Source organism: Oncorhynchus clarkii, chromosome 8 (assembly GCF_045791955.1).
Source record: "Oncorhynchus clarkii lewisi isolate Uvic-CL-2024 chromosome 8, UVic_Ocla_1.0, whole genome shotgun sequence".
NCBI classification, from domain to species: Eukaryota; Metazoa; Chordata; class Actinopteri; order Salmoniformes; family Salmonidae; genus Oncorhynchus; species Oncorhynchus clarkii.
This window is the reverse complement of record NC_092154.1, coordinates 19,868,030-19,891,367: the sequence shown is the minus strand read 5'-3', so window position 1 is coordinate 19,891,367 and position 23,338 is coordinate 19,868,030. Positions and strand designations below refer to the sequence as shown.

Sequence of the window (23,338 nt, the reverse complement as noted above, 5' to 3'; positions counted from 1 at the left end):
GAACAGATACAGAGTAACAGATGGAGACTGCAATAATATTCATTGTGCACCAACATACTAACAGTTTCCTTGGTGTACAACTTTATTGTAATCTCCGATTTTGCACCAACACACTCACAGTTTCCTATCCATACAAAACATATTCCATACATGCACATTGTAAATAAGGTCTGCTAACTCGATAAATGGTATCAAGACAACATTACTGTTCAACAACAGCCAAATGTACAAATCGCTCACTGATCAATCATGGTCACTGTTTACAGTATTTAGGAACTGGGAAGTAGGTTCCCAGTATTGCAGTGTTTGTTTGGGCCTGGTAAACAGTGGGCTGAAATTATTGAACAAGAATTACGCTCCGAGCCTTCAGGCCAGCTTATCACTTCTCAACAGCTCCACGGCCACGAGGCTGAGACACGTGAAAGTTTGGGTCAGCTAAAACAATGAGTCCCTCTCATACCCTCTGGGCCCTGGTTGGCACAGAGGCCCTGCAGCCTTCTTGACGGCTGCTCTGAGGCAACACTTGTATCAGGTGTTGCCTACTTGACAACAGCTGCCAATGTGATGCAGGGCGGGGATTCGCAGAAACCGCTCAGTGGGAAGGGGACTGGTATTTCTCTGGCTGAAGCACATGCATACACTCCCCTTCACCTCAAACACACTGATTTGGCTTGGCATAATACAAGCACCTGCTTTCTATAGGGTCTGGTATATTCACAACATGGTGTTTGATACCAGCCAGCCGACAGTACATTATCAGTAACACTATGGTCCAAGTAAAGCCTCCTGCTATCAGGGGAACAACTCCACGTTAGTGACCTTTACCTCAAGTAAGATATGAAGTTTAGTGAGAGTTTAGTGAGATAAGTCTTGAGATAAGTCTCGAGAGCTTAGTGAGATACAATTTCGAGAGCTTAGTGAGATACGCGTGGAGAGCTTAGTGAGATACGCGTGGAGAGCTTAGTGAGATACGCGTGGAGAGCTTAGTGAGATACGCGTGGAGAGCTTAGTGAGATACGCGTGGAGAGCTTAGTGAGATACGCGTGGAGAGCTTAGTGAGATACGCGTGGAGAGCTTAGTGAGATACGCGTGGAGAGCTTAGTGAGATACGCGTGGAGAGCTTAGTGAGATACGCGTGGAGAGCTTAGTGAGATACGCGTGGAGAGCTTAGTGAGATACGCATGGAGAGCTTAGTGAGCTACGCTTTCGAGAACTTAGTGAGACAGGCTTTCGAGAGCTTAGTGAAATACGCGTCAAGAGCTTAGTGAGATACGCATAGAAAAAGTGTATGACAGAGAAGGGCTGGGGTTCCCTCTCAATTCATATCTCACTCATCCACCTGTATCCCATGAACTAAAGGCAACCACCTGACACACTTCTGAGTTTTACCTTCTGATTACTCATCTTTGTTTAGCTGATGTGCTATCAGGGGACGGGCTAACTGGAGTGACGTTATCCTCCAGAGGTGATTGGACCAACCCTTCTCCTGTGTTGCTGGCTGAAGCTGCTGCTGTTGTGCAGCTTGTCCTTAATCCTTATTATCCCATGGTATGTCTTTCTCTCTTCCCTTATTTTAAAGGATTGGGGCAGTCCCACTCCTCACATATTTTCTGTTTATTGGATAGGACAGAGGTATACAGTAAAGATGGGGCAGGAATCAAATCCATGCTGCTGCAGTGGTATATGTGGTCCGGAGGCAGTGGCTCAGAACACTTCATCACCCTAGGCCACAGACTGCTCATTTTCAATGGACCCTTACCCTGCACTTTCAATAACCTTATGAAACCCCTACTGCTGGGCTGACATTCCATTACTGTTTCTATTAAGGTATTTTGGGTCTATTTATTAAGCTGTTTTGCGTCTTTTTATTAAAGTGTTTTGGGTCTAAAAATTAAGGTATTTTGGGTCTATTTTGTAAGGTGTTTTGGGTCTATTCAGACAGCACGATGACAGTTGTTAATAAAAGCATAAGGACAAAGAAGGCTCAGAATTGTGGGGGATTCTTGATGCATATCCCAGGATTACACTTTTAGTCTATAGCCCAAAGCATTTCACCTCTGTTTACCTTCTCTGTTTTCTCATCTGGCTCATCTTCGTTTAGAAACTCTCGTTTTGGGTAAGGTATCTGACATCCGGCAAATACACTACAGGAGAGAATGAGACGAGGGATACACACAATCAGAAACAGACTAGCTGGGTGCTATGCGTACAAAGACCAATTATTCTTGATATACAGTGGCTTGCGAAAGTATTCACCCCCCTGGGCATTTCCTATTTTGTTGCCGTACAACCTGGAATTAAAATAGATTTTTTGAGGGTTTGTATAACTTGATTTACACAACATGCTTTGAAGATGCAAAATAATTTTTATTGTGAAACAAACAAGAAATAAGACAAAAAACTTGAGCGTGCATAACTATTCACCCCCTCTAAGTCAATACTTTGTAGAGCCACCTTTTGCAGCAATTACAGCTGCAAGTGTCACGGCTGATTTCCTCCTCTTCGTCCGAAGAGAGGTGTAGCAGGGATCGGACCAAAATGCAGCGTGGTTCGTGTTCAACATATTTTAATGAAAAACGAAAATGTGAACACTCCACTCCACAAAATAAAAATAACAAACGTGGCAAAACCGAAACCGTCCTATCTGGTGCAGAGAACACAGAGACAGGAAACAATCACCCACAAAGTACCCACAGAATATGGCTGCCTAAATATGGTTCCCAATCAGAGACAACGATAGACAGCTGCCTCTAATTGAGAATCAATCTAGGCAACCATAGACATACAAACTACCTAGAAAGGAAACAGACCCATAAACATACAAAAAACCCTAGACCAGACAAAACACATAAATCCCCCATGTCACACCCTGACCTAACCAAAATAATAAAGAAAACAAAGATAACTAAGGACAGGGCGTGACAGCAAGTCTCTTGGGTATATCTCTATAAGCTTGGCATATCTAGCCACTGGGATTTTTGCCCATTCTTCAAGGCAAAACTACTCCAGCTCCTTCAAGTTGGATGGGTTCCGCTGGTATACAGCAATCTTTAAGTCATACCACAGAATCTCAATTTGATTGAGGTCTGGGCTTTGATTAGGCCATTCCAAGACATTTAAATGTTTCCCCTTAAACCACTCGAGTGTTGCTTTAGCAGTATGCTTAGGGTCATTGTCCTGCTGGAAGGTGAACCTCTGTCCCAGTCTCAAATCTCTGGTAGACTGAAACAGGTTTCCCTCAAGAATATCATTGTATTTAGTGCCATCCATCATTCCTTCAATTCTGACCAGTGTCCCAGTCCATGCCGATGAAAAACATCCCCACAGCACGATGCTGCCACCACCATGCTTCACTGTGAGGATGGTATTCTCAGGGTGATGAGAGGTATTGGGTTTGCGCCAGACATAGCATTTTCCTTAATGGCCAAAAAGGTCAATTTTAGTCTCATCTGACCAGAGTATCTTCTTCCATATGTTTGGGGAGTCTCCCACATGCTTTTTGGCGAACACCAAACGTGTTTGCAAATTTTTTTCTTTAAGCAATGGCTTTCTTCTGGACACTCTTCTGTAAAGCCCAGCTCCTTGGAGTGTAAGGCTTAAAGTGGTCCTATGGACAGATACTCCAATCTCTGCTGTGGAGCTTTGCAGCTCCTTCAGGGTTTGGTCTCTTTGTTGCCTCTCTGATTAATGCCCTCCTTGCCTGGTCCGTGAGTTTTGGTGGGTGGAACTCTCTTGGCAGGTTTGTTGTAGTGCCAAATTCTTTTTTTCAATTTAAAGTTTTATTAAGTTTTCTTGTTTTTCAAATCAACCAACAGAACACATTCCACATTCACAGATGTGACAGGCTTTAAAAAAATAAAAAATAAAAAAATAATAATACTTTTGAAAAAATAAAAATACAATTAAAATGAATGATAAAGTCAAATAAAAGCATTTATTTTTCTTAATCTATATATTTTCCTTGGTACATATATATACATACATACATACATACATACCCACATACGTACGTACATACATACGCACATATACATACACACACACCTACGCACACGTACTCAAAAACTAAATTAAAATAAAAACACACAAAAAAAAAAAAAACATAACCCTTGCAGCAGCACTATCAAGGTTCTTATCAGCTATTTCAAGCATTCGCTGAGACGACGGGCCAATAATTCGTTTTTAGGTTTTACAGTACCTTACACAACATGTATCTGCGCATTTCCCTAGTCACCCCGTTCACTCTGTCCAGTTTGAAATATAGTTGAATAGTGAAGACCAGAGTCTATCAAACTTGGGCTGTCTCTTGTGGAGGTCATAAGTGAGCTTTTCAAGAGGAAGAAAGTCAACAATCTGGTCAATCCACATTTTAAATGTAGGAGGGGTATTTGAGGCCCACAATAGAAGAATACATTTCTTAGCAAAGTATGTAATAGTCATAAGCAAATTTTCTCTGTCAGGATCAAGAACAAAGTCCTGCTGGGCATTAAGAAGATAGATACACGGGGTCATATCAAACTGTACCTCTAGTATTTTCTGTGCAGCAGTATGTACAGATTGCCAGAATCTAGCAATCTCCCTACAGCTCCAAAATACATGCATATAGGTTCCACTTTCAGAGGTACATCTTTTACAGTTAGGAGACATATCTGTTTTCATTCTATGGAGTCTCAAAGGAGTATAATAAAATTTGTACAAAAATTTGTAATTAGATTCTTTCATTTTTACACTGGTAGAGGAGCAGTATACCCTGTCGCAAACCTCTGCCCATAATTCATCACTGATAGTCAGACCAAGGTCCTTTTCCCAGATTATTTTCAAAGGAGTAAAGGAGGAGCTTCCTTTCTCAGAAAGGAGTCTATAGATGTAAGATATTTTGCCTTTAATGGATTGTGCTGTGACAAGAAGGGTTTCAACTTCATTCAACTGAGTTCTAAACCTCCTCTTGGAGGTAAATGAAATGACATGTCTAATTTGAAGATATTTGAAAAAATGGGATCTTGGCACATCAAATTCACTGCAGAGCTCTTGAAAGGATTTCAGTGTAGTGGTTTTCTGATGAAATAGGTCTGAAAAGGTCCTGATTCCTAGAGTATGCCAAAGATTAAAGTTGGCATCCCTCAGGGCTTTTGGCAAGTCTGGGTTGCCTACTATAGGCGAGTGAGAACATATTTGGGAGGAAATGCCCAGGTATTTCTTACAGTCCCTCCACGCTAGTAGGGTGCTGTAAATCGCAAAGGTTTTGGCTATGTTGCCCACTTCACTAAAGTTATTAATGAATATAATTGAGCTTAAGGGCAATGAACCACAGGATTGGGCTTCTATCTGAATCCACGTTGACTCTTGTCTGTTTGTGATCCATGTTAGCATGTTGCGGATTTGGGCAGACCAGTAGTACAGTTGAAGGGAGGGAAGGGCAAGACCCCCTTTAGATTCAGGTTTTGATAAAGTGGAAAACTTGATCCTAGGTTTTTTATTGCCCCATATAAATTTGGTGATGCTTTGGTTAGTTGTTTTGAAGAAGGAAACTGGGAGATAGCATGGGAGCATCTGAAATAAGTAGTTTAGTCTAGGGAGGACGTTCATACGGATTACATTAATTCTTCCTACTAAGCTAATTGGGAGGGAGATCCAGGTTTGGAGATCGTTCTTGATTCGATCCAGGAGTGGAAGATAATTTTCCTTAAAAAGGCTATTCAGATCTGGTGTTATGAAGATCCCGAGGTATTGAAACCCCTGTGTTTTCCATTGGAAAGGACAAAGTGTCTTCATAGAGCTGGTGAGTGTAATATTGAGAGGGCAGACAGTGGATTTGTTGAAATTGATCTTATAACCTGAAAACTTGCCATACTGAGCAATTGTGTCTAAAATGAGAGGGAGGGATTTCTCAGGGTTGGATATGTAGAGCAAGACATCATCCGCGTAAAGCGAAATCTTGTGCTGCAGGCCGCCTGCAGAAACACCCATAATACTTGGATTGCTCCTTATCAGCTCTGCCAGAGGCTCCGCCCCCAACAAGTAGAGCAGCGGGGACAGCGAGCACCCTTGTCTTGTGCCCCGTTCCAGAGGGAATCTGTCAGAGTTCAGTCCATTAGTAGTCACCATGGCATTTGGATGAGAGTATAGTGATTTGATCCATTTAATACAATTTGGGCCCATATTGAACTTTTCTAAGACTGAAAACAGAAAGCTCCACTCCATCCTGTCAAACGCCTTCTCAGCATCCAGTGAAGCCAGCAGGACAGGGGTCTTTTGCGCGTTTACTTGATCAATAATATCAAAAAGACGGCGAATGTTATTAGAAGAGTATCTGTCTCTAATAAATCCAGTTTGGTCCGCTTTTATTATTTTGGGAAGAAGAGTGTTTAGTCTTTTGGCGAGCAATTTGGTAATTATTTTATAGTCGAAATCCAACAAGCTTATGGGCCGGAAGGACGAGCAGGATAGGGGGTCCTTGTCCTTTTTTAGCAACACTGTAATGCGAGCTGTGTGCATTGAGTCTGGGAGAACTCCGTTTTTGCAAAAATCCTCCAGCATTGGCATGAAGATAGGGCTGAGCTGGGGCCAAAAAGCTTTGTAGAACTCTCTGGGGAATCCATCTGGGCCTGGGGACTTATTAGGTGGCATGGAGGTAATTGCCTCCAGGATCTCCTCAGGAGTGAAGGGGGAGTTGAGATCTTCCTGGTCGGTCTCTGATAGTTTAGGTAGCGAGATTCCCTCTAGGAAAGAGTGGAGCTCTGCCTCCGTGTGTTTTCTCTCAGAGGTATATAGTTTGCAGTAAAAATCATGAAAAGTTAAATTGATCTTTTTTGGGTCATATGTGACCTCGTCCTCTGCTGTTCGGATAGCCATGATTGTACGCTCTGACTGCTCCTTTTTTAATTGGTAAGCAAGCAATCTACTGGGCCTATTGCTATACTCATGGTATTTCTGTTTAGTAAAGAAAACTTTTTTTTTTTATCTCCCGAGTGTAGTCCAAATTCAGTTTGGCTTTGGCTGCTTTAAGATGACTCCAGGAAGTGCTGTCTAGGGATTGTTTATGTATTTTTTCACAGCATTCCAGCTCCCTCTCAAGATCTAGCCTGTGTGCTTCCATTGCTTTTTTCTTAGAGGAAGCATATGCAATTAGATGACCTCAGTGTGGCTTTAGCAGCGTCCCACATTGTGGCCGGAGAAACAGGAGAATCTTTATTGTCTTGTGTGTAGTTGTCTATCCATGTAGTTACCAATGTATGGAACTCGTCATTTAATAGCATGGAGGTGTTGAATTTCCAGCTCTTTGACCTAGGGATGTTTTTGCAGAGGTCAAAGCGGAGGTGGACAAAGGCGTGATCTGAAAGTGCTATGGGTCCGATTGTACATGTGGCTGAATTTATGAAACTCTTTGGGATAAAAATGTAATCTATACGGGAGTAGGTGTTATGGACATTAAAGTAGTATGTATAGTCCATAGATGAGCTATTATTCTCTCTCCAGATATCTATCAGTCCCATCTCTTTAGTAAGAGAGTTCAACATCTTTGCAGATCTAGGATTTGTGGTGGGGACTTGAGATGATTTGTCTAGGGTTGGGTTAAGGGTACAATTAAAATCTCCAGCCACCACGCCAAAGGAGACACAATGCTCATTGAACAGGGTTATGATTTTTGACATGAAGGCAGGAGTATCTGTGTTAGGGGCGTATATGTTTAATATAGTAATTGGTTGACCATATAGTGACCCAGTTATCAAAATAAATCTCCCCTCCGGATCAGATATGTTTTTGTCAATTATGAATGGAACATTTTTATGGATAAGTATGGCTGTGCCTCTATTGTTTGATTTGAAAGATGAGAAATACACCTGTCCCACCCAAGCTCTGCGAGTTTGGCATGTTCAGCATCACAGAGGTGTGTCTCTTGTAATAGCGCAATGTCTGCTTTTTCCTTTTTTAGAGCACATAGTATCTTTTTTCGTTTTATTGCATGTCCTAGACCATGGCAGTTCCATGTCAATAGATTTAAGGTACTAGTCATCGTCATCGAGCAGCAATCGAACTTTAGTGCAAGTCATCGCTGGGTAAAAGTGGATAGTAATTACAGCTGCGTTCACATAAAAGGAAAATAAATGGTGTACATAAAATAAGAATCTCTGAACACCCCAGCCGAGTTCCCAAACAACTCGACACATCCCGTTGGATCTATTACCCCCCCCCCCGCTCAGTCTCAATTCTGTGTTCCGAATAAAACAAAAACCGGGAACAGTTAGCAACGCACAACGTCCCCCTCTCCCCACCAAATAAATGCCTCATCCTCTCCACCCCGCATTGAGTAAATAACACAGTTGCCCTCGTCCAGACCACAGTAAAAGAGGGGAGAAAAATAAAAATCAATAGCCCAGCCTACATATACCTCCCCAAGGGACATAGGGAACCCCAGGTAATAATAGCAACAACAACAAAAAACAGGGAAATAAAAGTAGGCTGAAACATTAGTAGGCCTAGGTTAGGCTATACAGCCCACCCCTCTCAGTTAAAGGACAATAAATATAAATTGGACGGCTATAATGACATTTAGGCGGTGGATCTCTGGATATCGGCTATATGTCGTCTTACCTCCTTTAGTAATGGCATTAATCGCATTTAGTCATTGGTCTGTTTCTCATTGGCCAGGATTGTCTTTCAAAAAACGTTTTGCCTCTTCGGGAGTTTTGAAGTGTCGCAAGGCTCCTTGGTGAAGAATCCTGAGCTTGTTTGGGTATTTGAATCCCCTGAAGATGCCTCTGTCAATGGAGTATTTCTTCACTTCGTCAAATTCTCGGCGCTTTCGGCGTATTCCAGCTGACAGGTCCTGGTGTAAAGCGAGTTTGGTGTTTCCCACTGTGATGGTGTTGTTTTTCGCCGCCTGTAGGACTCGTTCCTTGTCGGTGAATCTCAGGAAACGTATGGTGATTGGGCGCGGTGGTTGTCCGGCTGCTGGTGGGGGCCTCAGTGCTCGGTGAGCTCTCTCGAGTTCTATGGGCCTGTCGGTGGGCAGGTGGAGCCACTCGGGAAGTTTGTCTTGCAGGTAGCGGATCAGTGGCATGTTTCCCTCTTCTTTTTCGCCCAGATTGAATAGAACACAATTATTCCTTCGCCCCCTGTTTTCCAGGTCCTCTGTTTTCTCTTCCAGATGCTCGATTTTCTTTTTAGCATATGCTATTGTTTCCATAGCATCTGTCAATAAGTTTTCCATGGATAGGATTCGCCCCTCTGCCTCAACCATAAACGCGGGGCGCCTGGACATCTTGTTGTTGATGTCAGGCAAAGCGTTTTCCAGGATTGTCACCTTGCCCCCTATCGCACTGAGCTGAGAATTAATGGCATCTAATTTAGTGTTTAGTTCTGTACGTTGGGATCTCATCTCAGAAAGGATGTCTTCGACAGAGTGCGAGGTTGGCATTCGTTGTGCCTCGTGGCGGAGCGGGTTCTCTTGCTCTTGGCGCTAGTTTTTTCTGAAGCTAGCTTCTTCTTGGAGGCTTTTTCCCTCGCTAATACTCGAGTCCGGGTAAAAATGTCACCTGTAGTGTCGCCTTTTGTAGCCGCCATGACTTTTTCTTGCTAAAGCTAAATGAGTGTGAACTTGGGGTGGAGGTAAGATTAGGAATTGGAAACTACTTGTGCGGAGCTCTTAGTTCATGCGGCCATCTCGTTCAAGGGTCACGTGATCTCCCCAGTGCCAAATTCTTTAAAAAAAAAAATATAGAATGTTTTTTTATAACCCAACCCCTCCACAACTTTGTCCCTGACCTGTTTGGAGAGCTACTTGGTCTTCATGGTGCGACTTGCTTGGTGGTGCCCCTCGCTTTGTGTTGTTGCAGACTCTGGGGCCTTTCAGAACAGGTGTAATATATACTAAGATCATGTGACAGATCATGTGACACTTAAATAAAGTCCACCTGTGTGCAATCTAACTAATTATGTGACTTCTGAAGGTAATTGGTTGCACCAGATCTTATTTAGGAGCTTCATAGCAAAGGGGATGAATACATATGCACGCACCACTTTTCCATTTTTTTGAATGTTTTGAAACAAGTTCACTTCACCAATTTGGACTATTTTGTGTATGTCCATTACATGAAATCCAAATAAAAATGAATTTATATTACAGGTTGTAATGCAACCAAATAGGAAAAATGCCAAGGGGGTGAATACTTTTGCAAGGCACTGTATCTATGTTTTTTTAAAACACACACAACCAAGCCACTCAAGATAAAAACAGGAAACTATCAAATTCAAATACCAGACTATGACTATGAAATCAAATTGGAAGTGGGCTGTTTTTAGTTCACTGAATCAACAATCTCCATTGTTAGTTTATCAGACAGATGTATCATGGTGAAGATGTAACTGTGTTAATGTGTGGAGAGGATGACTATGATCTAGACTGTGTTTGGAAAATGAAGTTTAGTTGCTCTCACTCTGAGGTTGGTAAGGGATCCTCCAGGAAATATGGGTCCTGTAGTGCCTGTTCAGACGTAATCCTTTTAGTGGGGTCCATTGTAAGGAGTTTCTGGAGCTGAAAGGTGGTTAATGAACACTGGGTTAGTGGTGCCAAGCAAACCCGATCAGCCAGCCCAGGCTTATTGGTTTTACAGCACTAATATCTAGATTGGGCCTTGTTATCTTATATTCTCCATTATAAATTTGGTGGTTCGAGCCCTGAATGCTGATTGGCTGACAGCCATGGTATTTCAGACAGTATACCACAGGTATGACAACATTTTTTACTGCTCTGTTTACATTGGTAACCAGTTTATAATATCAATAAGGCTCCTCGGGGGTTTGTGGTATATGGCCAATATACCTTCGCATTGCGTCATGAATAAGAACAACCCTGAGCCGTGGTATATTTGCCATATACCACCCCCTCGTGACTTACATTTAGCTTAAGTATAAATCACCCTATGGTGTGGTTGAGTAGATACGTTAGCATGCCCTCCATAAACTGGCACCTATGTTCAAGCATCTAATGGTTACTACAAGGTGTGCTTACCAACAGGAAAACCTTGCTGTCAGGTTTGACTTTATGCTTCTCCATGTATTTGATTAGACTGCTATTTGCATACCTGAGAATGGGTGAAACACAGCAAAGACAAAAACCGACATCTTAAAGCAGGGGAATAGTCTCAACATGCTGCCTCCTTGAGAGAACGGTTGAAACGTGATGTAAGATGTGTGTAAAAGGTTCAGGTATCTTTTGACAGCCGAGAAAGCCCAGGTATGGTCAGAATGTCAAGCCACTCACGTCGTTCTCCTGAAGTCTTTCTGAAGGGTGGGGAACTCTGGCATCTTCCTGATGTCTTCCCAATCTTTATCTGGCCAATTCAAACAGAAAAACTTCAGTCACTTTAACCCAATTCTTATACTTGGACGAAGCACATGCTGTCTTCAGAGGATAATGTAATCTACTGTACATATTGTAGCTATGACAACAAGCACATGAGAAGGTCAAGGTTGATGATGACATAGTATACGTCATGACTTTCATGACCGTGTGTGTGTGTGTGCGCGAGCATGTGTGTGTGCTGGTCAGACCTGCTGGGAAGCCCATGACACTGAATATCCTGTCCAGCTGGTCGTGGTGGAAGGGGTTGCTGGTCTTAATGTCCTCCTGGCGACAGTGGAATATGGGCTCCGATGTCAGCAGCTCCGCAAAGATGCAGCCAATCGCCCAAATGTCTGCATCGGACAGACAAGCAGTTAGCAATTACACTCAAGTGGTCTTGGTCTATACCTTTGACCTTAGCAGGGGCGAACACAAAGACATCAGCCATCAAGGGCTATCTGTCTGTGACAATGTCTTCATCCTTCACTCTGTTTGGAAACTAGCCTTTTGTACCCATTATATTATATGTCCCATTGTGGAGAAACAGAGTGAAGGATTCAAATATCTGTTAGTGAGAATGTCTTTATCCTTCCCTATGTTTCTCCACTACAGGACACAGAAAACGATGGGTACACTGTGTATTGTGAGACACAAACTAAACTCCTCTAAACTCCTTTCAACAGTCACAGGCTGTAATGGATGCCTTGGGACTTAACGTGTTCAGATCTGCTACACTGTATGTATCTGTGATGACACCTCGAAGGGCTTGTTGGGTTTGGCCTGGAGGGCTCGATTGAGTAATATATGTCATTTATACTTGACATTCCCAGGCAAGGGTTCCAGGGATTTATTTTATTTAACCTTTATTTAACCAGGCAATTCAATTAAGAACAAATGTAATTTAAGACAAAACGGGCAACACAGACAGAAGATACTGGCAAAAGTACAAATACAACAGCAAACAAACAGTAAGTGTGTGTGTGTGTGTGTGTGTGTGTGTGTGTGTGTGTGTGTGTGTGTGGGTGTGTGGGTGTGTGTGTGTGTGTGCAGGCACGCAGGCATGTGTGTGGTGTGTGTGAAATAATACAATGAATCAGTAAAACAACATGCTTCCTTACATAAGGCAAAGCAAAGAGGTAACATCGGGTGATAACTACGTCTCAACAACCTGTACTTTTAGGTTTGGAGGGAATTCCAAGACCAGGGGGCTGAGTAATCAAATGACCTTTTTCTATGCTCGGTTCAAATTTTCGTAACTCTTAGCATAAAACAAGACTGAGATCTGAGCTTGTATGCATTTTCATTTCAAGCTAGAACAGAGGATAATTAAATGGCAGTATTCCTAAAATGGCCTTATAAATAGGAATGTAAGAGTGTTGGAGCCTGCGTGTTGCTAGGGATGTCATCTAGCTAATTATACACAAGACATACCCTTCATACAGATAAAGACCACGTATCACAATGCTTGTCAGGCCCTTGCTGTCAATGACACCCACATAGTATCTGTGAATGTCCACATATACTGAGTCTGACCAGAGCTGTATATTTGAGATTTTATTCATTTAGCAGACGCTCTTATCCAGAGTGACTTACAATAGTGAGTGCATACATTTTTCGTCCTTTTTCGTACTGGTCCCCCGTGGGAATCGAAACCACAACTCCGGCGTTGCAAGCGCCATGCTGTATCAACTGAGCCACACAGGACCAAACATGGCTCTGAGGCTGGCATAGAGTAACGAGAGTAAATGCAAAAAACTGTTTAAGTAAACAATCAAGGAGCAAAGTTCTACTGGCCTGTCTGTGCTGGTCGGTTTCAATTCATTTTCCATCTAATCTCCACGCTTTGGTTACAAAATAGGAAGCATGTGTTAGGTATGAAAATCACAATAACTTCTCTGAAACGTCTTTCAACGTATGTACCTTTAGTATGAAAATAATTCAGGCTACATAATAACTTCTATGGAAGGTCTTTTGATGTATGTACCTCTTGCCTTAAGGCTAACAACTCACCGATTGCTTTGGTGTAATGTCTGGCCCCTAGCAGAAGCTCAGGGGCCCTGTACCAAAATGTCACCACAACGGGGTCAAGGTCTGCCAGGGGTTTGAGAGGAGAGTTGAAGAGTCTGGCGAAGCCCATGTCAGCTAAAACGTGGGTAAAATAGTGTGGGAAACACAACATAGTATCAACGTATATAAGATAGTGGGGGAAACACCACATAGTATCAATGTATATAAGATAGTGGGGGAAACACCACATAGTATCAACGTATATAAGATAGTGGGGGAAACACCACATAGTATCAACGTATATAAGATAGTGGGGGAAACACCACATAGTATCAACGTATATAAGATAGTGGGGGAAACACCACATAGTATCAACGTATATAAGATAGTGGGGGAAACACAACATAGTCTCAACGTATATAAGATAGTGGGGGAAACACCACATAGTATCAACGTATATAAGATAGTGGGGGAAACACAACATAGTATCAACGTATATAAGATAGTGGGGGAAACACAACATAGTATCAACGTGAATGAATGACAATGAAACACAAGGCGGCCTGAACCCAAGGCTACTATTGATATGGATTATTATTGATAGTTGTACTGCACTGTTGAGGGAGCTGGCATGTAAGCCTTTCTCTGCACCGTTCATACCTGCTGTAAACTGTGTACATGATGAATAAACTTTGACTTGATTTCAGTGAGGGAGGTAGTGCTTGGTTGTAGGAAGGATCTCAGGCTCTGTTGAGCAAACCATACAGATGTGGGATCTTAAATTGAGCCAGTTTGTCACAGCAGGAAAATAATCCTGCAGCAACAGGAAATGTGAATTATTATGTGGATGACTTTTCCTTCAGCGAGACTGAAGATTGGTCTGAAGAATTGCATGACAAGATAAGCCTCAAGACGGTCCTGCCACCCCCAAAATCTTTTAAGAGCTCAATGCTGCTGTTCCTGTCTCTCTGCGGGTCTGGACTCACACGACTTGTTCCATTTGCTTGGGCCCAAAGCACGCCAGAGACGACATCCAGGACCCCCGGAATGCATCAGCTGCATCCTGTTATCCTCCAAGATGCGGCGGGAACAATTGGTGTTATCTCTGCACTCTCAGGGCTCTTCTGGAGATGATGAAACTGACGACATTGGGGATATGGAGGACGCCATTTTCAAAGAGCCGACTCCACTGACCCAAGCTCACGGCCTCCCCTCCCCCCGGGGAGGCTAAGTGTAGCAGTGACACCGAGGAGAGGGAAGAGTTCTCCGACCTCTCCTTCGGGAAAATCGTCTCGGTCAAGTCAGAGATACTGACATGATGGTGGGCGGGCCTCTGGCTCAGCGATGCAAAGTGGCGGAACCTATAGCTCCCGCCATGCCCTCGCTGAATAGGTATGAAGGAGGCTCCTGAGATGAAGAACTAATGGCAAGGGAAGCGGCAAACTCATATTTACCCTTTACCAGAGTGGTGGGGAAGGCAAGAACCCTTCACCATGGGAGAAGACGCTGGCTGCCCACTTTATTCCAGGCTACAGCCAATGGAACGCAAAAAAGCTTTAAAACAAAGTAAAGTCTTACATTTCTAAGTGGATATTACAAACTTCCGAAGCCTTTTTAAACCTCAAATACACTACAATTTGTACAATTTGAAATGGTATGTTCTCTTGAAACAGGTTGATCAAACTAAGATCCTACATCTGTACCATGATTAATGTATAGCTTGTCAAAGCAACCATGCTTGAATTCTACTGCCTTTTCTCTCTCACAAGAGCGGGGAAATCAAAATATACAATGCTTTATGGCTGGTGTTTATGTCAATGCTGTCAGTAAGTCATCTTATGGGCCAAGTCTGCATAGCACTGGAGTCAAATCAAACCTTATTTGTCACATCCCCCGAATACAACAAGTGTAGACCTTACTGTGAAATGCTTACTTACAAGCCCTTAACCAACAGTGCCCTCTTCATGACTGTCTTGGTGTGTTTGGACCATGATAGATTGTTGGTGATGTGGACACCAGGGAACTTGAAACTCTCGACCCGCTCCACTACAGCCCGTTGTTGTTAATGGGGCCAGTTCGGCACACCTTTTCCTGTAATCCACGATCAGCTCCTTTGTCTTGCTCACATTGAGGGAGAGGTTGTTGTCCTGGCACCACACTGCCAGTGTGTTTTGTAGTCTTATGGGAAGGTCTTCTGTTTTAAGTCTTATGGGAAGGTCTTCTGTCTGTAGTCTTATGGGAAGGTCTTCTGTGTATATGCAGCACCTGAAGTGAAGTTTGGTGGTCTGGTCTGGTATGTTGGGTGTCACACTGCCATTGACACCCATGCATCCCTGAGCAGCAGTTATCATGGGGGTTCAGTGACTCTAAAACAATAACTTAGCACTAATGCTAGACTCTCAGGATTAGGGTATAAATAGAGTCCGGCCGGTACTGCTGACCTGTGACATCATCCCAGAACAGTGCCATGCTGGGGAGTGGGTTATGCAATAGCGTGATCTGTGATGTGGCCATTTTAAGGCTCTCTGCCTGGTCCTGTGTCCCTGTGTTCAGAGACCCTCTCAGAGGCTGGTTGAAGGTTAAAGCTGCAACCATTGTCAAGTAAACAACCTCATCGATCTACAGTTGAAGTCAGAAGTTTACATACACTTAGGTTGCAGTCATTACAACTTGTTTTTCAACCACTCCACAAATTTCTTGTTAACAAACTATATTTTTGGCAAGTCGGTTAGGACATCTACAAGTCATTTTTCCAACAATTGTTTACAGGCAGATTATTTCACTTATAATTTACTGTATCACAATTCCAGTGGGTCAGAAGTTTACATACACTAAGTTGACTGTGTCTTTAAACAGCTTGGAAAATTCCAGAAAATTATGTCATGGCTTTAGAAGCTTCTGATAGGCAAATTGACACAATTTGAGTCAATTGGAGGTGTACCTGTGGATGTATTTCAAGGCCTACCTTCAAACTCAGTGTCTCTTTGCTTGACATCATGGGGAAATCAAAAGAAAATCAGCCAAGACCTCAGAAACAAAATTGTAGACCTCCACATGTCTGGTTCATCCTTGGGAGCAATTTCCAAACGCCTGAAGGTACCACGTTCATCCCACATTCATCTGTACAAACAATAGTGCGCAAGTATAAACACCATGGGACCACGCAGCCGTCATACCGCTCAGGAAGGAGACGCGTTCTGTCTCCTAGAGATGAATGTACTTTGGTGCGAAAAGTGCAAATCAATCCCAGAACAACAGCAAAGGACCTTGTGAAGATGCTGGAGGAAACATATACAAAAGTATCTATATCCACAGTAAAACGAGTCACATATCGACATAACTTGAAAGGCCGCTCAGCAAGGAAGAAGCCACTGCTCCAAAACCACCATAAAAAAAGCCAGACGGTTTGTAACTCCACATGGGGACAAAGATCATACCTTTTGTAGAAATGTCCTCTGGTCTGATGAAAGAAAAATAGAACTGTTTGGCCATAATGACCATTGTTATGTTTGGAGGAAAAAAGGGGAGGCTTGCAAGCCGAAGAACACCATCCCATCCGTGAAGCACGGGGGTGGCAGCATCATGTTGTGGGGGTGCTTTGCTGCAGGAGGGACTGGTGCACTTCACAAAATAAATCAATAGATCATGAGGAAGGAAAATTATGTGGATATACTGAAGCAACATCTCAAAACATCAGTCAGGAAGTTAAAGCTTGGTCACAAATGGGTCTTCCAAATGGACAATGACACCAAGCATACTTCCAAAGTTGTGGCACAATGGCTTAAGAACAATAAAGTCAAGGTATTGGAGTAACCATCACAAAGCCCTGACCCATAGAACATTTGTGGGCAGAGCTGAAAAAGCATGTGAGAGCCAGGAGGCCTACAAACCTGACTCAGTTACACCAGCTCTGTCAGGAGGAATGGGCCAACATTCACCCAACTTATTGTGGGAAGCTTGTGGAAGGCTACCCAAAATGTTTGACCCAAGTTAAACAATTTAAAGGCAATGCTACCAAATACTAATTGAGTGTATGTAAACTTCTGACCCACTGGGAATGTGTTGAAAGAAATAAAAGCTGAAATAAATCATTCTCTCTACTATTATTCTGACATTTCACATTCTTAAAATAAAGTGGTGATCCTAACTGACCTAAGACAGGGAATTTTTGCTAGGATGAAATATCAGGAATTGTGAAAAACTGAGTTTAAATGTATTTGGCTAAGGTGTATGTAAACTTCCGACTTAAACTGTATCTGCTATAGAAATAATGGTCACATTATTAAGCTGTTTTGCTCACATTCAAGTTTCAAATGGGAATACAAATAGTATGATGTATAATCAACCTACTGACAGAGTTTTAAGCTTTAAATAACTGAATCAGCAGCCCGCTCCATCAATCATCTACAGTGTATTGACTTCAGAGTGTACATTTAGCCCATCTTACCGATTTTCACTCGCCCTCGTTCTGAGCCCTCCCCCATAACCAGAATGTTGGCTGGTTTCTAGAGGAGAGAGAGACAAACAGACAAACATTTAATCATCTTGTTCTGTGTGTGTTTCAGCCATTAGGGAAGCCTCAGAGGCTCCAATACCAAGTAAGACAACACAACATAGAAATGAGGTTACACTCACTTCACAGGTGTATCACATATTATAAACTGGGTAGTTTTGCTCCTGGATGCTGATTGGCTGAAAGCTGTGGTATTTCAGACATTCTAAATTGTGTGGTTCAAGCCTTGAATGCTGATTAGCTGAAAGCCAATACCACGGGTATGACAAAACATGTATTTTTACTACTCTAATTATGTTGGTAACCAGTTTATAATAGCAATAAGGCACCTTAGGGGTTTGCGGTATATGGCCAATATACCACCAGTATCCAAGCACTCCGTGTTGTGTCGTGCTTAAGAACATCTCTTAGTCGTTGTATATTGGCCATATACCACACCTCCTTAGGCCTTATTGCTTAAATAGACAAAAATGCCATGCATGTCCAATGTCTTTTGGAGGGAAGTTTTGGTAATATCAGTGTAACATACAAATAACAGAGGCAGAGCATGCCAAATGGAAAGTGAATTGCGCTATTGACCTACATACTGCCAAAGACAAAAAAAGAGGTCAAACTACTATAAAACTTTTGTGAAAGATTGCTCTGTCAATGATTGTACTGATCATTGATATTAAGGTCTGCCATGGTTGTGAATCATGCCTGCTCCTTTGGGACACTGATTCCAACCACGCAATAACCTCTAACTTAGTCTGTGTTTTAGGGCTTTGGGGAGGAATTATATTATGATGCCCAGTATAGTTCTGTGGTTTCCTGCATGATACCAGAACCACCTAGCCAATTCAAATCCGGACATATGGAGAAACACAGTCTGTGTTCCAAGAACTCATCTTGCAGAAAACAAATGTACATTATACAGTGCCTTGCGAAAGTATTCGGCCCCCTTGAACTTTGCGACCTTTTGCCACATTTCAGGCTTCAAACATAAAGATATAAAACTGTATTTTTTTGTGAAGAATCAACAACAAGTGGGACACAATCATGAAGTGGAACGACATTTATTGGATATTTCAAACTTTTTTAACAAATCAAAAACTGAAAAATTGGGTCGAATCCTGAATGCTGATTGGTTAAAACCGCATTCCAGCCGGTGTCTATTCCACAAGTTACCACCGGCTAAATCTATGATGTTAAAATGCCTATTTACTGTGTTCCATCTGACTGCGCAATCCACTGTCTCATCAGCCCAGCCAAGCAATTTATAATCTCGATCTCCACTCCAAATCCTTCCATTGTCTGTTAGTCCCCTGAATCTGTGTGAACCAATTCAATTTGTTCAACAAACAGGTTCCTATAGCAAACAGGGTTTGCTCTAGGGATGCCACTTATAATGATCTCTATTATTCAAACACACAACAAAACACTGCTATCGGCAAACACTATGACGACTCACATGAGCAGGGTTTCTTTTCAAGCCCAAATGACTGGCACCGGCTCCTCTTTGAAATTCTAAACTGGGCTAATGGATTAAATCCAAAGACATTCATTTTCATTGGCCCAATGTTCAAAGAGATCATATTTTCATACAGGTAAACAATAACTATGAAAATACTCTCATAAAACACAGACTGGATGAACGGGCAATTAAAAAGTAAAATGACCATGTTAATGAGGTTGTAATGTTGCTGTGTGATATATTTTTTCTGCAAAAGTTTGGATTTGATTGACTCTAACATGTGTTTAGCTTCCCAGAAAAGTTAGGAGACTTTGTGCAGTGGGTCAGGAGTGGTAAACAGATATCCCTAAGTTAGCGTTTACCAAACTCGGTCCCCGGGACCCCAAGGGTGTAGTTTTGTTTTTTGCCCTAACACTACACAGCTGATTCAAAGCTTGATAATTAGTTGGGGGTCCAGAGGACCGAGTTTGGGAAACACTGCCGTAAATCCTCCATGGACAGAAAACGCAATCCCTAAGGAGGTGCCTCTCTTTTACAAAAAAACATAACAACACTGTCTTTACATGTACTGGGAAACATACAACAGTGCCATTATTAATTCAGCAGCTTTCTCCTTGCATTTCTCTGTAGTCGTCTTTTTTCAGATTAAGTAATGACCCTGTTTTTCTCGGCGCACAGGCGTTAACCACTTTACTGTCATAACCATGTTATAGCAGTGCAGGCCTGCCACAGCCCACTGCACACAGGATATAGAGGGCACCGGGCACATATATATTCAGACAAAGGACAGTTGGTGTGGATGCTATTTTCCTAGACATTTTCTTGTTGCGGACGTGGCATGTGACTGCGGGTAGCCAGGGATTACTCCAGCTTTGAACAATATTCCATTACGTCAGAGATAAGGGCATGTCCTTAGTAATCAATCATGACAACAACCCACCATTGGCCGGCAGGTGAGAGAGTGCAACCTAGCTATATGCTGCAGCTGAAATCTGACAGCCTGGACATATTGACTTTCAGGGGGGGGAGTGGGACCTGCAATCTGGGATCTAACTCTGCTGGCTAGTGGCTGGTGTGGGTTATATAACTTAGGCAGGAGATGGGGGTGGGACTGCCTGGTTAGCTGGAGACTGAGAATGGGGAGGAGCTGCCTGGTTCACTGGAGACTGAGGATGGGAAGGTGCTGCCTGGTTCGCTGGAGACTAAGGATGGGGAGATGCTGCCTGGTTCGCTGGAGACTGAGGATGGGAAGGTGCTGCCTGGTTCGCTGGAGACTGAGGATGGGAAGGTGCTGCCTGTCTCGCTGGAGACTGAGGATGGGGAGGTGCTGCCCGACTTGCTCGAGACAGAGGATGGGTACAGTGGTGAGGGGAGGCTGGTCTCTCTGCAGCGGTGCAGTGCCCAGCTGCAGCACAAGGTAGAGTGTTGCATAATAAGACAGTAGTGTAGGGAGCCGTGTGTAGGGAGCCATGAAAGAGTGGTGGTGGGAGCCATGAAAGACGTGCTACCCATGTGGCTGTTGATAAAGCACTGAGTCGCAGGAGTAACTAGCCCCCGAGGAGATTAGGAATGCTGTTTGCATTACTCACCCTTTAGCCTAAATCTAACACACCTCCCCCAACATGACTCGGGAGAAAAATGTCCAGATGGGGTGGAATGTGGCATTTTCCATTGAGTAGCAACATCTGAGGTACACGGCTATAAAGTGGTAGACAAAGGAAGTTGACTCTTTCATATTCAGGACAATTTCACAATGGAATGGCCAACAAACTCCCTGTGCAAAACAGACTACACATACCCACGTATCCCGATTCCGAACACCACCAGCTTGAGAGTGGAATTTCCACAATAGCAGGAAGTGCTTGCTTTGAGAAAACTGCAAAACATCAACCTTTATCTGGAATCAGACACAGAGAAAGCGACAACAGAGAAATTCACCCTGGGGCAAAGAAAATAGTTATTAAGAGCCGGAAGAATTGGTGTCCAGATAAGAGAGAAAAACAACGCTAGCTACTGTGCCAGTGTGTTTTAATTCCAGCAGTTGCTAGGTATGTACTGACCATGTACAGTAGTACTGACAGAGGCCTCTGCTTAGATACAGGCATTATTGTACAACAGGAAGGCAGCGACGGCAGCATATACACTTAGTGTTGAGGTCAGACATATGACATAGGTCAGACATATGAAATCAAAAACACAAGACCATTGTCCCTTCTGTTGTATCCTGGGTGATTCATTAACCACATCTATTGACCAGGCATTAAAGACCTGCTTAATCCTATAGAATCTCTAATCAGAATTAAAGAAATACGCTATTGATGACACACTCTCAACAAGTAATACCATGTCATAAACTGCTCAGCAATCACCATCATCAACGACAATATGATCCACTATCCTCGCAAAGTTATCAATCAACTCGGATTTCACCTCCAAAATAACCCCTACAAGGGACACATATTGAACAAGGGGCCATCAATGGCATGGCAGTGCAGTAGTATGTCTTCATCCCTGCATTACTCCACCTTGGCTGTTGGGGTATAGGCCGAGTTAGTGAGGCTGAGGCCCTGACTGATAGATCCCTGTGTATTTATATAACGGGAGTTAGCGTTGGTCCTCGTCGCACCATGCTGCCATCTGGGAGAGCTGAGAGAGATTACATGAGAGGGGATGGCCCGATGAAGGCCTGATAAGAATGCTGGAGCTGTGGGACTTGCAGATTCATTCATACTCTGCATTAGTCTCCAGAGACAGGACGGAAGTCACATCAACTGACTGACTTATACTCTGAAGTGTGCCGACTCAATTAGTGTGCTGGTAGTAAACACCAAACATCTGGGCACCAATGAGTTAGAATAGAATAGATTCCCTACTACCCATTCTTCCACCCATAGACATTTGTATTTATTATCGCAGCAGATAAACTTCCTGGGGTCCATAAAAACATTAAGGCAGTAATATACATTATAATACCAAACATAAAAATACATTTAACAACAGATTTCACGATACATGAAGTGTGTTCCAGGCCCCTACTCTACTACAATACACAACCCAGGTGTAATCAAATCAAAAACAATATCTCGATATGTAACTGTATCGATTTTCCCCCTATCACTAATAATAGTATATAACAGTAGGCGTAACACTTACCAACCTGCTGCTGGAAAGATATTTTCCTGATAACACACTCATCAAAGAGGGACTGTACGTGTGTGTATAGTGTGTATGTTATGTGTGTTTGTACCTGTGTGTGTGACTCTTCGTAGTCCTCGCTGTTCCATAAGGGGTATTTTTATCCGTTTTAACACTTTGATGGGTGTGTTATCAGGAAAATATATTTACAGCAGTCTCTACTCATTGCAATCATCCCCTGTGCTTACTGCTTGAAGAATGTCAATATAATGACACAGCTGGTGTCCTCTAATAGCAGCTGACTTCCCACTGGCTGGCAGGACACAAACGATTGTCTTTCCATCAGCTAGTTGGTAAGTGTTATGCTTCTGTTATATACTATTATTAGTGATAGGGGGAAAATCGATACAGTTATATATCGGGATATTGTTTTTTACGATATATTGTACCGTTCTGACAATATCGCATCATTTTTGCGCTAGTTGGCTGTACCTGCACCAAAACTCCAGTGTTTTGGTGCAGGTATAGCTTGTTCTCCATCTTCTTTTTAAATAAGGAGCCAATTTGTTTTCAGCACTTCTATTTCCATGACTGATCAAAACTCGTTCTCGTGGCTCTCTCTTGTTCCTCTGTAGCAGACATATGGTGAGCAATACGTTTGGAACATCGAATGGCAATAAAACCACAGTATCGAATTGCAATACATATACAATTGTGAGAATCGCAATACATATCGTATTGGCATCTAAGTATTGTGATAATATCGTATCGTCAGGTCCCTGGCAATTCCCAGCCATAAGTGTTGTGTCACTGTAATATAGTGTTATAAACGTTTAATATAGTGTTATAAGTGTAATGTAGAGTTATAACAGTGTAATGTAGTGTT

At 42.7% G+C, this 23,338-nt stretch overlaps 1 protein-coding gene across 3 annotated transcripts in view; it reads right to left on the bottom strand.

The window, feature by feature from the left end:
* The window catches only part of LOC139415073 (cyclin-dependent kinase 19-like), a 65,326-nt gene that overhangs the window by 5,400 nt on the left and 36,588 nt on the right, over window positions 1–23,338 (bottom strand). For 2 of the 3 annotated variants that reach the window (XM_071162843.1, XM_071162844.1), the window contains exons 5-12: window positions 17,799–17,856; window positions 13,355–13,486; window positions 12,938–13,066; window positions 11,554–11,697; window positions 11,264–11,333; window positions 11,012–11,084; window positions 10,437–10,534; window positions 2,066–2,144 (exon numbers count right to left, since the gene is read on the bottom strand). In XM_071162843.1, coding sequence (XP_071018944.1) covers window positions 2,066–2,144; window positions 10,437–10,534; window positions 11,012–11,084; window positions 11,264–11,333; window positions 11,554–11,697; window positions 12,938–13,066; window positions 13,355–13,486; window positions 17,799–17,856 — 783 coding nt within the window. The remainder of the gene's footprint in view (window positions 1–2,065; window positions 2,145–10,436; window positions 10,535–11,011; window positions 11,085–11,263; window positions 11,334–11,553; window positions 11,698–12,937; window positions 13,067–13,354; window positions 13,487–17,798; window positions 17,857–23,338) is intronic. The other variant, XM_071162845.1, reaches the window with a different exon arrangement.